Source organism: Erythrolamprus reginae, chromosome 2 (assembly GCF_031021105.1).
Source record: "Erythrolamprus reginae isolate rEryReg1 chromosome 2, rEryReg1.hap1, whole genome shotgun sequence".
NCBI lineage: Eukaryota > Metazoa > Chordata > Lepidosauria > Squamata > Dipsadidae > Erythrolamprus > Erythrolamprus reginae.
In genome coordinates this window covers 161,502,239-161,515,523 of record NC_091951.1, presented here as the reverse complement: position 1 = coordinate 161,515,523, position 13,285 = coordinate 161,502,239, and the positions used below count along the sequence as shown (strand labels likewise).

The window sequence follows — 13,285 nt, the reverse complement described above, 5'->3', positions numbered from 1 at the left end:
CCATTTGATTCCAATGGCAACTCAATTTGATAGTGGACATCTTTCATGATCAGATTCTGGCTATCTGCAGGGCCAGCTTCTCTCACCAGTCTGTTCCTAAGATCCAGATGACATGATTCCCACAGGTCCTATCCCCACAGGAATGCTGTATGCAGGAATATCGGATTTAGACTTTCTCAGTTATAGATTCCTTCTGTAGAACAATGTTCCTTCTGATATGTCCTTTTCGTAAAGGTACTGAGACCAGGCTGTCTCAGTGGATCTTTGAGAGTTAAGGGAGCCATTTTAAGCTCTCAGATCAGGAGAGTAATATAATAATGAACCTCAGCACGTGGGATATTATTCATTACAATCCTTCAGCTTTGACAGGATAGTGGGGAAAAGCTGAAGAAGCTTCGTGGATGAGAATAGAGACTTCTTCAAAGAAAAAATAAAGAAGTCCAGATGCCTCTAGAAAACGTCCCTTTAGGACAACCAAACCTGAGTGACAGACTCTCTACAGACTTTTAGCTATACAATTTGGGATGAACACCCTTTGAAAGGAGTGGTAGTATAAATGGATTTCCAGGGGAAGAAAATGGCACTCTGTAGGAACCAGGAGCACTGCTCACGTGACCCTGAGGACACCGATAAACCTCCGAGTGCCACGCCCACCAGACTTCAAGCCATGCCCACAAAATAAGCCACACCCACAGAACCGACAGGGAAATCTTTCACATTTCACCCCTGCATGAGACCATACCATCTCAGAGAAATGGCTTTCCAGTCGCTACTTAAAAACCTCCAGTGATGGAGCACCCACAAGTGTGTTCCACTGATTATTAACAATTATTAATAATGATTCCATTGATTAATTATTCAGGACATTTCTCCCTGGTACTGTGGAGTTCTTATTTCTTATTGTTCTGTACATTGCTCAGAATCACACTTGGTACAGCAGCATATGTGTCCAATAAAATAAATAAATTTCAGTGAATCTGTACATTTCTAAAATTAGATTATTATAAAATTAGATAGTAGAAATTACAGTTCTTATTAGACTCCTTCAGAGTATATTATGCAAAAGCCTAGCTCTCTACAGAAGGCTCTAATGCTGGGAAAGGTGGAAGAAAAGAGAAGAAGATGACCAGCAGCCCCATTATGGTAGTGATGTGTACACAATTGGGACACCTACATGACCTTATGAATAGATTGTCATGGGGAAAAAAACCAACCTGCTACCGTAGGAGTTGAAAATGACTGGATGGCACATAACCAACCAACAGGCAGGTCCAAGTATTCCATTCTCGGGGAACTGCACAGTTGCCAAACCTTTTAGGAAAGTACTCTCTAGTAAAAGACCAACTCTAAAGAAACCACTTAAGGTCAATTTAACTAAGTTGTGTTGGCCTGCTTTCATTTTCACAGGTACTTTTTCCAGAAGTCAAAAAGAAATTTCCTGCAGGAAAGAAGATGGCTCAAATGAAAATGAATTGGCCTTTCCAGCTTTCCTCATTCCATTAGTATCTATTGACATATTATTTTACCATTGTTTGTTTTTGCTGAATGTCAAAATGGCAGCAGACAATAGTAGCTTTGGTTGATTCTGTGCCCCTTCTCCATCTCCTTTGGCTACGTTTCTATAGATGAAAGGGCAGCCTGTTTGATGAACAGACTAGACCCAGAAGATCACTTATGTATGGTGCTTAAATAAATTATGAGATTATTGCCCTTCTTTAGTGGAAAGTGCTTCCAAAGGGCAGCTTTACACTTACTGCATAGCAGAATTATCCGGTCCTACACACAAAATTTAGCCTCTTTTCATAGCACATTTCAATAAGCCCCTGATTATTGTTTTACTTCTGTTCTACAGCTTTGAGTTAGCTTGGTTTGAATGAGCAAATAGAGTTGTCTTCATAAAATGTATCTTCTTGCAAAGAAACATCTCTTACAGTTCCTTTTAAATCTATTTTTCGTTTATCCTTTCACTTATCATAAGACAGAAGAACAAATCAACCTCCTTATACACAGTTACCTGTACGACAGAAATGAAAATAGTGCTGGCTTTCATGGCTACAGAACCAGCATTCTTCACACTCTTCAAATTTATTGTGAGGAGGCTAAGCATCTGACTCTTGTTGCTGCTGTACAATTCTATGTGTACTGATGGTGCATAAGAATAATGCTGTCAGTGATTTAGAATCAGTCAAATACGCTTGACCTGACTGATGCAGGCACATAACTGTATGTGTATAAACATGTCGATCCAGCTGAATCTCTGTGCAATTTATTCATTGAAATTTTTAAAAGTTCTTGTAGAAAGAGACTGGCGTGCACACGATACACCAAGTAACATAATGACTTTTAGTTTAATAAGATGAATGTATCCATTGTGCCTTAGTGTTTGAAGAAGGCTCCTATCCCTTATTCCTTGTTGGGGGAAAGATCAGAAGCAACGCGAGAAAATATTATTTTACTGAAAGAATAGTAGATGCTTGGAACAAACTTCCAGCAGACATGGTTGGTAAATCTACAGTAACTGAATTTAAACATGCCTGGGATAAACCTATATCCATCCTAAGATAAAATACAGGAAATAAGGGCAGACTAGATAGACCATGGGGTCTTTTTCTGCCGTCAATCTTCTATGTTTCTTTTATTAGATTGTATTTATTTATACTTATGCTAAAAAGGCTTAGCATAATGAGTGAACATCTGAACTCCGTGTACTGATCCAGAAAAAAAAAATCTGCCATGTGATCTATCATCTACAGGGATATTTCCATAGTACTGTACACAGTTTAGACTTGGAAATGACGGGCTTCAATCATATAGATTATCTGTATTGTATCTTCGGAGAGGGGTGGCACACAAATCTAATTTATTATAATAATAATAATAATAATAATAATAATAATAATAATAATAATAATAACAACAACAACAACAACAACAACAACATTTGGAATTTTTTAAAAAATTTAAATAATGAAATACAGTGAGGGCCACTGAGGGATACTGTCAGCCTGAGCTCTTACTGATGAGTTCAGAAGCAAACAAAGACTATTAGGAGGACCTAGCAGTGAATAATCAGCATCTTCTATCTTGGTTCATGGGGGAGAACAAGTTGTTCAGCTGTGTCTGCAAATTCTTCTTTTTCTTATATGCATCTCTGTCCATAGTTCAGCCTTGTTGCTGGAACTGATGCCACAGACAAGCTGTGTGGTGAAATAGTTGGGCCCAAAGAGTTCAAAGTAAATCCTTATAGAAAAGGTAAATGGAGTGCACGGGTCTAAAGGTAGTCCTCGACTTACAACCATTCTTTTAGTGACTCTTCAGCACTGAAAAAAAGTGACTTACTATGACATTACTCTCTTTATAACTGAGTGACTCAGTGATAAAATGGTGCAAAATTCACTTAACAGTTGTCTCATTAAGCAATCGAAATTTGGGGCTCAATTGTGGTTAATAAGTTTATATACATGTATATAAACTTATAATCTTCTTTCCTCCATGGTTTCATGGTATTTATGAGAACACCCATGTGTCCCATGGGATTGGGTGGCATATAAGTCAAATAAATTAAATTAAATTAAACAGAATGAATCATGACAGAACAAGGAGTTTACATTTACATTACATGTATAGACACATAAATGTCTATACATTTTACATTTCTGTAGCATCAGCATAAAAATTTCTACGCTTATATGTCCATCAATCACATTATTAATCTATTACAAATAATGGTTTTGGTGAGTGTTAATATTTACAATCACTAATTACTTGTTTTTATTCTTTTTTTTGAACCAATTAAGAGAACATATTATTGAATGAATTAAAATGGGGGGGGGGTGCTTGCCAGAGCCCTTTAAAGATAAAGATTAAATTATTCCCACTGCATCCCATGCATGCGAGAACCCCGAAATAATTTATTAACATTAATATTAATTATTATTAAACATTCTGATTGAAATATTTTTTAAAAGTGGTCCATTTGATGGTTTCAAATTCTGCCTTCTACTTAGGAGGGAGGGAGTGGCAAGAACAATAACCACTCCACCTTCCTCCCAAGCACCACCCCCCCTTGAAATACTCCTGTGCGACCCTCATAACTTGGCATGAGTGGGTTTCCCACGGGGGGAGGATATATTTCTGGCGTGTGGGGAGAGGGGGGCAAAGCCTTCTTCCTTTTCGCCTGGAAACGGCCAAGGAAACCAAAGACCTCTCGAACCCTGTGACCCTGACTGACGTGTGTGTGGGAGAGGGTGGGACCAGAGCCCAGAGCCAGGGAAACCCTTCGAGAACCGCCTCCGTCATCCTGCAGGGGGCGTCGGCCGCAACCCTTAAAAGCTTCCGCGCCCTTTTTGCCGCTGGAAAGAAAAGGGGGGGAAGGAGGCGGGGCCTGGCGGCAGAGCTCCGCGAGGCGGCATGCGGGAGGCAACCCCGCCCCCTCTCCCCCACCGGCCGGCGCGCGCGGGGACCGGACCGGCGCGAGCGGATCCTCCGAGAGGGCCCCAGTAGGCGGCCGCCAAGCAGGGACGGGAGCGATGTTGCTGGCGGCGCGGGCCGAGTACCTCGCGCCCTGGTGGACGTCCTGGCTGCACGGGCTCCCCCACCTGAGCTTCAGCCTGCGACCCGTGCCCAGCGCCTTCCGCCCGAGGGACGACGACTACCAGCAGGTGCGATTTCGCCCGCCGCCTTCGTGGCCTCGGCATCCTCCCTGGCTTTGCATGGCCCGTTTTTGCCTCTCTCAAGCCAGAGGCTTAGGGCGGTTTTGCTGGCTCTTCGTTATTACTCCCCCCTCCGGATGTTCTTCCAGGTCTGCGTCCTTGGCGTCGTTGTCCGTCAGGGAAAACCGGCGGTTTGCTTCCCACCCCTTCGGGTCCCGGAGCTTCAGCTGAGTTCTTGCAGAGCGGGGGGGAACCCTGAGTTTCCCTCCCACCACCCCAGAATCGGTGCTTGTGTTTTTTTCCAAACAGGACGGATTGCGGCGTCCGTGTCGGTAAAACCGTCCCCTTTTTGAGGGGGGGGGGGAGAGATCTTCAGCCAACTTCCTTCCCTCCTCCTCCTCCCTTTCCGTCCACCCCCGTTGGTTTCTTTGCGCCGATGAAAGCCCTTCGCCGGCCTGCCTTGCTCCCCGACTATAGACCTAGGCGGAAGGTTTGGAAAGCATAAGAATTAATGTAATGGTAGGATTCTGGCTCTACCCGGCTCGCCCGGTCGCTGAATCCTTTCCGAGATGGGCGACGCGTGGTTGAAGTCTGGAGTACTTTCTGCCCGGTTGGCATAGTCGAGTAATGATTGTGATTTATTTTCTTCTTTCTTTCTTTCTTTCTTTCTTTCTTTCTTTCTTTCTTTCTTTCTTCTTCCTCCTTCCTTCCTTGTTCATTCAGGTCATTAGCTACAACAATCCTTAAGTCTTGTTCCTAATGATTCTTGACAAATGTATCTTTTTCTTTTATGTACACTGAGAGCATATGCACCAAAGACAAATTCCTTGTGTGTCCAATCACACTTGGCCAACAAAGAATTCTATTCTGTTTCTCTCTCTCTCTCTCTCTCTCTCTCTCTCTCTCTCTCTCTCTCTCTCCCTCCCTCCCTCCCTCCCTCCCTCCCTCCCTCCCTTTCTTTCTTTCTTTCTTTCTTCTGCTGTGTAACGTTTTGCTGGGTTTTTTGCATTTCTGGTTGCTAGGGAATTATCCCTTTCTGCTTTGATGTTGGCATGACATCCTTACATTGAAATGTAGCCTTTGGGATTCTGTCATTTTAAAAGGTGGAGGCAGTTGTGCTTCTGTTTGGCTGCTTTAAAACCAGGTATCCATCCATTGTTACAAAAGTATCCATCCAAAGTTACAAAAAAGCAACAACCAAAGTTTATCTTATCTGGATGAATTACAGTATAGGCTAGAAATCCTTCTGGGTGGTAGACTTCTTCTCTTAGTTTTCCCCAGTTAGGTATCCTTTTGGTACTCTTCTCTCCCCCCCCCCCCGTCATCTTGCTACCTAAGTGGGTTGGAAGCATTGGAAGGATTCTTGAAGATATCTGTTTTGTCTCCTGCTCTATGCTACATCTATAATGCGGGATAAAAGGACAATTCTTAAAAGATGGTCTTCTGCTCTTTGTTATAGGAGAGTGGTTCTCAACTTTTCTAATGCTGCAACTTCTAAATACAGTTCCTCATGTTGTTGCTGACCCCCAACCATAAGTCTAGCGCCAATTCTCCAAACAGCTTTAAGCTGATTGGCAGGAAGGTCAGAGGGACACCCCCACTGTAAATGCCTGATTGGTCGGATTGTAAAAATATGTTCCAAGGCGCCAGAATAGAAGTTTTAGTTCCTAACACCATGGGAAATTTGTCTTTTCCCATGGTCTTAAGCATTTTAATTTACCCTTAGACTATCCATTGTTGACTTCTCCCAATTTCTAAAAGGTCAGTAAGGGGCGTGCATAGCACCAGAGTGCCTTCCATCCCCTGTCCTAATATTTCTCTTTTACTAGTATCATGTATATAAATATTATTATATCTTTATATTTCCCCAATACATACTTAACAAAACAAATAAATAAATAAAAATAACCCCTGTGAAACTATTGTTCAACTTCCAGCAGAGTCCCAACCCCCAGGCTGAGAACCACTGACAGGGAAACCTTGAATCCATTGTATATTTATGAGGCAGGCTGTGTCTTGGTCAGCCAATTCCTTCTTGACAAATAATTAGTCCAGGATTTATTTCTCTGCATTGTCAGTCATTGGTTCTAAGTGTTCTGTTCTATGGAGGTCCAGGGATCAAAAGGATAGTCATGGATAAGTCCTAGTAAATCAAAGAGGCAAAGAGTTATTTGGATAAGTTGTGAGTCCTAACTTATTACATGCAAATAGTCCTGGACTGACAACAATTAGTTTACTGACCATTCAAAGTTACAATGGCAGTGGGGGGGAAAGTGATATATTTTTCACACTTTGCAGAATCCTCATAGTCATGTGGTCAAACTTTGGATGCTTGGCAGCTGACATATACATGTATTTAACCCAGTTGCAGTATCCCAGGGTGATGTAATCACCTTTTGTTACTTTCTGACAAGCAAAATCAGTGGAAAAGCCAGGTTCACTAAACAATCATGTTACTAATTTAACAACTGCAGTGTGACTCACTTAATAATAGGGGCAGATCGGGCAAGCCTCACTTAATAACTGCCTTGCTTAGCGACAGAAATTTTGGGCTTAGTTTTGATTTTAAGTTGAGGGCTACCTGTATTGGATACAAAGATGGGTCAGACAAGGAGAGAGGCCACACTCCAGGCAGCAGCTGTTGTATGTTGTATATTCTGTTGTATATACTGCATGTTGTATATTCCAAGAAAACAAATTATGGTAGCCATTCTTAAAGGAGTATTATTTCCAATAATCATCTGAAGCTGAGTGCCATAAATGTCCCAGCCATCTTCTCCCCATGGCCAAACTGGTGCACATCCTGTCCTACAGTCCCAAGAGACTATTTGTCATAGTGTGCCAACCCTGGAATCTGGTGCTCCTCTGCTGAGAGGCAGACAGCTTCTTAAGGATTAGAGCTGCAATGTCTGAAGATGTTGATCATTTGGGGTTCACGGCATGTCCTCAACTCTGGGTCACAACAAATAACCTGGTTCCTCATTCTCACTTTCTTGACATTGCTTCTTCCAAAGAAGAACCCAGGGCACATATGACAAGCAGGCTGGTTTGAAATTGTTGGGTTCTTTCATGCAATTTATCTATCTTCTATCTTCCAACTCATCACACTCCAGAAATCCTCACACAAAACCTAGAAGTAACTTCTTCAGACTTCTTCAGCACCTGGATATATAATTTTTACCTGGTTCTGGAAATGTAAACACATTTAAAATATTCTAAACATTTCCTTTCCTGTCTATTCTGCTGCATGCTGTATATTCTGGAGAGCCCAGTGATCCCTCATTTTTCGCAGGGGATGCCTTCCAAGACCACCTGTGAAAAACAAATTTCTGTGAAGTAGGGGAAAGATAATTTTTTATGTATTTAACGAGTATTTGTACTTTTAAAACCCACCCTTTGCATTAAACAGTCATTCTGTAATGTTTCTCAGCTGGAACTACATGTGATATCCTACCAGTTTCTTTAATAGAGTACAGTAGCACTGTAGAAGAATTTTATGAATTTTTAATGGATTTAAAAATTTCAATGGATTTAATGGATTTACGCCCCCTTTGAAAACCCATGAAGTAGCGAATCTGCAAAAAATGAATCGCGAAGTAGTGAGGGATTACTGTATTGAAATTTCTACTACTTCTTGAGTTTGGTATTGTAGGCGTGCTAAAGTTGTAATTATATCTTCAGAGTTCATTCTGCCAAACAGATTGACTACTATCTCTGGAGGGGAAATCAATGATTCCTGTGCAATGAGGTAGTGAAGATTGACATATGAATTGCCAACCGATTATATAGTGTTTTTAGGAGCTGATGTTGAATTCTTTGATCTACACTCCTTGGTTATGAATTTATGCCTCACAGTATGACTCAGGGGATAAAGCAGGTCAATGTGTTTGGCTCCACTTTATATCAGTTTGTGAAAATTGGCCCCAGATGGTAGACTCTCAAGGAATGACCCGTAAAAGCAATACAGTTTGCCAATCCTTCCTTTAGATCCACTGAAGGAGGGCCTTAGATAACTTAAATTTTATCCATCTTTTTGTGTAATTTGCTTAGCAGACTAAGCATTTTATTTATGAGATGTAGATATGCACAGTACTATATGTGCCATCAGGTCCAAATAATAATAATAATAATAATTATTATTATTATTATTATTATTATTATTATTATTATTAATTAGATTTGTATGCCGCCCCTCCCCCATGATAAGCTGTCCCCAATTTTCATCATTTTTCTAAAAATGTATCAATCTTCTTCTAAAAATGTATCAATCATTACTCTGATTTAGTCCATCACCTGCTCATCCTGCTCTTTTCTTTCTTTCCAGCATTTCCAACATTAAGGCCTTTTCCAGAGAGCTAGCTAGGGTAATTTGAACCTGATCATTAGTGCCTTTAAGTAAGAACTGTGGGTTGCTTTGTTTGACGATCAGTACTCTTCCTATCCTGCTTTTTATATATATATATATATATATACACTTCCACTTTAAGAAATTGACATTTTATCTATTTCTTTGCTGCCTTGCATTGGAATTTTTTTTAAAAAAAATACAGATAACTTACAAAATAAACATTCAAACAATATTACTAATGTTACTGTCTTCAGTATGTATTGTGTGCATACTCTTTCCAATATATTCTAATCCAGATCCAGATATATTCTAATCTCTCGCATACTCTCTTCCTTCCTCCCTCTCCCTTTTTAAAAAATTTGTCACTTTTCACCTGATTTGTTTTCCCTATTATTTCATTTCAGATTTCTGATTATGTATGTATGTATGATGATACGCGAGCGGGTTGTGCAGGCCAGCTGATTTTTGGCTCTCACAGAGATTCTGAGAGGGCATTTTTGGCTTTCAGAGAGCCTCCAGGGAGATGGGAGAGGGCGTTTTTATTCTCCTCTGGCTCCAGGGAAGCCTTTGGAGCCTGGGGAGGGTAAAACACAAGCTTACTGGGCCCACCAGAAGTTCGGAAATAGGTTCTTTCCAGCCTCTGGGGAGTGGGGGGAGCTGTTTTCGCCTTCCCTAGGCATTGAATTATGGGTGTGGGCACTCACACATGTGCAATGGCGCGTGTACACACTCTTTCGGCACCCAAGAAAAAAAAGGTCCACCATCACAGATATAGGATCTCAGCATTGTTGGGACAGGGTGATTTTGGCCAGCAGAACCATGAATTTTTTCATCAGTGTTCCTTTTGTGCTCAACTCAATGTATCTGCTGTGTTCATTTTGTACCATTACAAATACCACAACCCTGTAATGTCACAAGCAACTTTGTACAATCAGCTTTCATGAATAAATCTATATGCATTTATCACAAAGTCCTTAGAACCAATTGGTGTAGTAGTTAAAGCACCAGAAGAACCAGGAATTCTAGTCCTATCTGAGGCCCAGATCTGGCTGGATGACCTTGGGGCAATTACTCTCCCTCAGCCTTGGGAAGGAGGCAGTGGCAACCCACATCCAAATTGTTGTCAAAAAAACGTGAAGGGACTTGTCCAAGCAGCCACCTCCATTACATGAAGGGGCACACACAAACAGAGGTGATAGTCACTTACCTTCCCTACCACCAGTTTGCAAATGTGAGCGTACTTGCCCATCTGCGTATGTGTGCAACCTTCCACACATGCACTTTGCTCTCTTGCGCAGCTTGCAGGCATGTGCGTGGCTTCAAAACATGCAGAAATAGGATGGCATAGAGCCTGCACAGGTGGATGGATGGGCCCACCCTCAGGTCGCCGCTACCAGTTCTCCCGGACCAGTCCAAACAGGCAGAATAATACCTCTGTACCAGTGTTTCCCAACCTTGGCAACTTGAAGATATTTGGACTTCAACTCCCAGAATTCCCCAGCCAGCGAATGCTGGCTGGGGAATTCTGGGAGTTGAAGTCCAGATATCTTCAAGTTGCCACGGTTGGGAAACACTGCTCTATACACAAGGGTCTTCTTCACTGGTTGTAGTAAAGCCACCAAGAGCAAGATTTGATAGTGCTGCAACTTTTGCCTGGAGAGCCTGATCAGGGTGGGTTTTTTTTAATTGAATCTCCTCCCAAAATTTACATGCAATCTCTGAAGGTTTCCTGATTCATCGTTTGAGAATCCCTATTCTGATCTTGGTTTTTGAAGCACAGAATGTTATTCTAACCAAAGTTCTTTTTCTAAATTGGTTATTTTCATCAGGAGACAAATTGATAAGGAAAGTTCCTGTAAATGAGGTTGACCCCCCCACTCCTAATTGGAAATTGCTGACCTAAATGTAAGGGGTGGATACCGTTTTGTCCTTTTTTTACATCCCATTGATTGCATGCAGCACTATCCATGAGAAATATATGTGTTTCCCCATGGGGTGAGAATCATGATTTCGATCCTTTGCCTAGCTTATTGTACTGCGTTTGCTTTCATTTTTCAAAATGCCATGATGGAGATTTGTGGCTTGCGGGTGAAAATTTTCCCAATGTATGGAGAGGCCTGAGGAATTAGAACTGGATTAATTGAGTCCTGGATGTTGAACAATTCCCATATACTGTATTTGGGAATATGCTGGGAGCTAGTACCACAGATGGCAAAGAGAAGTGACATTAATAGTTCTAGAGGGGGAAAAATCAGAAGAGTGTAAAATTGATGCAGTTGTATTATGTTAAATGGCATCCTTTATTGTTCACCTAATGGACTTTATATGCAGGAAAGCAAACACTGGCACAAATGACTCCAACCTATTTTATGGCCACAGTAACGCAACTTTTATAATAGTGAGAATTTTGGATCTGATTATGGTTAAAGCAAGAATGTAATAAATATTTCCTGATGCCTTTTTGTGGTAGGTTTTTAGAGTCTCTTGCTCCTCTGTAAGTAAAGAAAGAGAGGAAAAGAATTTGTGAAGCAGAATTTGATACAAATTCAGGAAAACAAATGTGCTTTTTTGTTGCTGTTAAAATAAATAATAGTTTCTATTGTTCCAGAACATTATCCTATAAATGCAAAAATCACCAGTTACAGTTTATTGACTGTTTATATTGTTTATATAATCTGGAAAAAAAAACTATTAAACCCAAAGGATATATAAACTGACATTTATACTGCAAGATGTTCAGAGGAGCACTGCAAGCATGTTATATTTAAAAAGGTGATTGGCATTTATTTCAGACGTAATCCAGAACATGGTTTCAAGATGTAGCTGTAAAATATTGGTGCTGATAAGAAATATAGTTTAGAATTAATGTTTTTGTGTGCAGGTCTTTAACTAAACAATGAAATGTCACTAAATGAACTGTTGGTGTGATAATCTTAAAATATGCTTAAAATGCAGTCTTTGGGATTCTGTCATTTAAAAAGGTGGAGGCAGTTGAGCTTTCTGTTGACTGCCTTAAAGCCAGGTACTTGTATTAATGATAGTTCAAATAGGCCCATTCCAAAATGATTTCTGAATCGTGCTTCAGAATTAACTCTTATCAATATTAATCATAATTCCTACTCAGGTAATTTGGGAAGCTTTGAGTACAATAGAAGCTGCTCTCTTATCTAAATTATATAAGTTTGAGAAGGAGCTTTTAAACCCTATACAGTGGTACCTCTACTTACGAACTTAATTTGTTCCATGACCAGGTTCTTAAGTAGAAAAGTTTGTAAGAAGAAGCAATTTTTCCCATAGGAATCAATGCAAAAGCAAATAATACATGTGATTGGGGAAACCACAGGGAGGGTGGAGGCCCTGTTTCCTCCCAGGAGATTCCTAGAGAGGCCCCATAGAGGCTTCTCCCTGCGTTTTCTGGCCCTGTTTCCTCCCAGGAATCTCTGAAACTTACATAAGAAGGTCTCACTTGTCATCTTCAGGCTGGTGCTTTTTGGCTTTGTGCTAGGGTGAACAAATTCAGTGGCTTATGGCATATTGGAGATTGAGTACCGGATAAATGACCAGACACCAGGGCAAGTAATACTGTAGGGTATATGGTGGCTGACTTTGCAGTTTTGGAACAGAAAATGATGGAATCTAATAAGGAAATGGAAACCTCATTAATCCATTTTTGTCCAAGATTGCCCAAAATATATCCAAATGCAAATTTGGCTTGTTGGAAATGTAAAAGACAGTTAGGCATTTTCTTTCATATGTGATGGACATGTCCTGAAGAGAAGGGCTATTGGAAAAAAGTATACAAATGCAAGAATGCTGCAAGAAATCATGGGAAGAATAATGGAATTTACCCCAGAATTTTTTTTATTGGGAATAATGAGGAAACACTACCCCAAAAACATACAGTACTTAATAATACATATTATAACCATGGGCAGAATAGTATAAGCACAGTATTGGAATAATAATCAAATCCCACCGTAAAACGTATTAATGGACAAAATATATGTGTGTGCTGAAATGGATAGGCTGGCCATTGAACTAAAAGGACAAAATAACTCAAAATATTATGAAATATGGACTGAATGGTGTATCGGACTAAGAAAAAAAAGGTATGACTGTACGGAAGCGGGTGTGGATCTGTGTTAAAATATTGTGATATTTAAAAATGGAAGACATATACATATGTGTGTGTGTGTGTGTGTGTATGTATGTATATATATATATATATATATATATATATGTGTGTGTGTGTTTTTCTTATATGTTAACATACCGTATGTATATA

At 40.4% G+C, this 13,285-nt stretch overlaps 1 protein-coding gene across 2 annotated transcripts in view; it reads left to right on the top strand.

Moving 5' to 3' along the window:
- The first annotated feature begins 4,336 nt into the window (after positions 1-4,336).
- The window catches only part of TTYH2 (tweety family member 2), a 105,330-nt gene continuing 96,381 nt past the window's right edge, over positions 4,337-13,285 (top strand). Inside the window, exon 1 of one of the 2 annotated variants that reach the window (XM_070740235.1) lies at positions 4,337-4,661. In XM_070740235.1, the coding sequence (XP_070596336.1) occupies positions 4,530-4,661 (132 nt within the window). In that variant the 5' untranslated portion in view covers positions 4,337-4,529. The remainder of the gene's footprint in view (positions 4,662-13,285) is intronic. The other variant, XM_070740234.1, reaches the window with a different exon arrangement.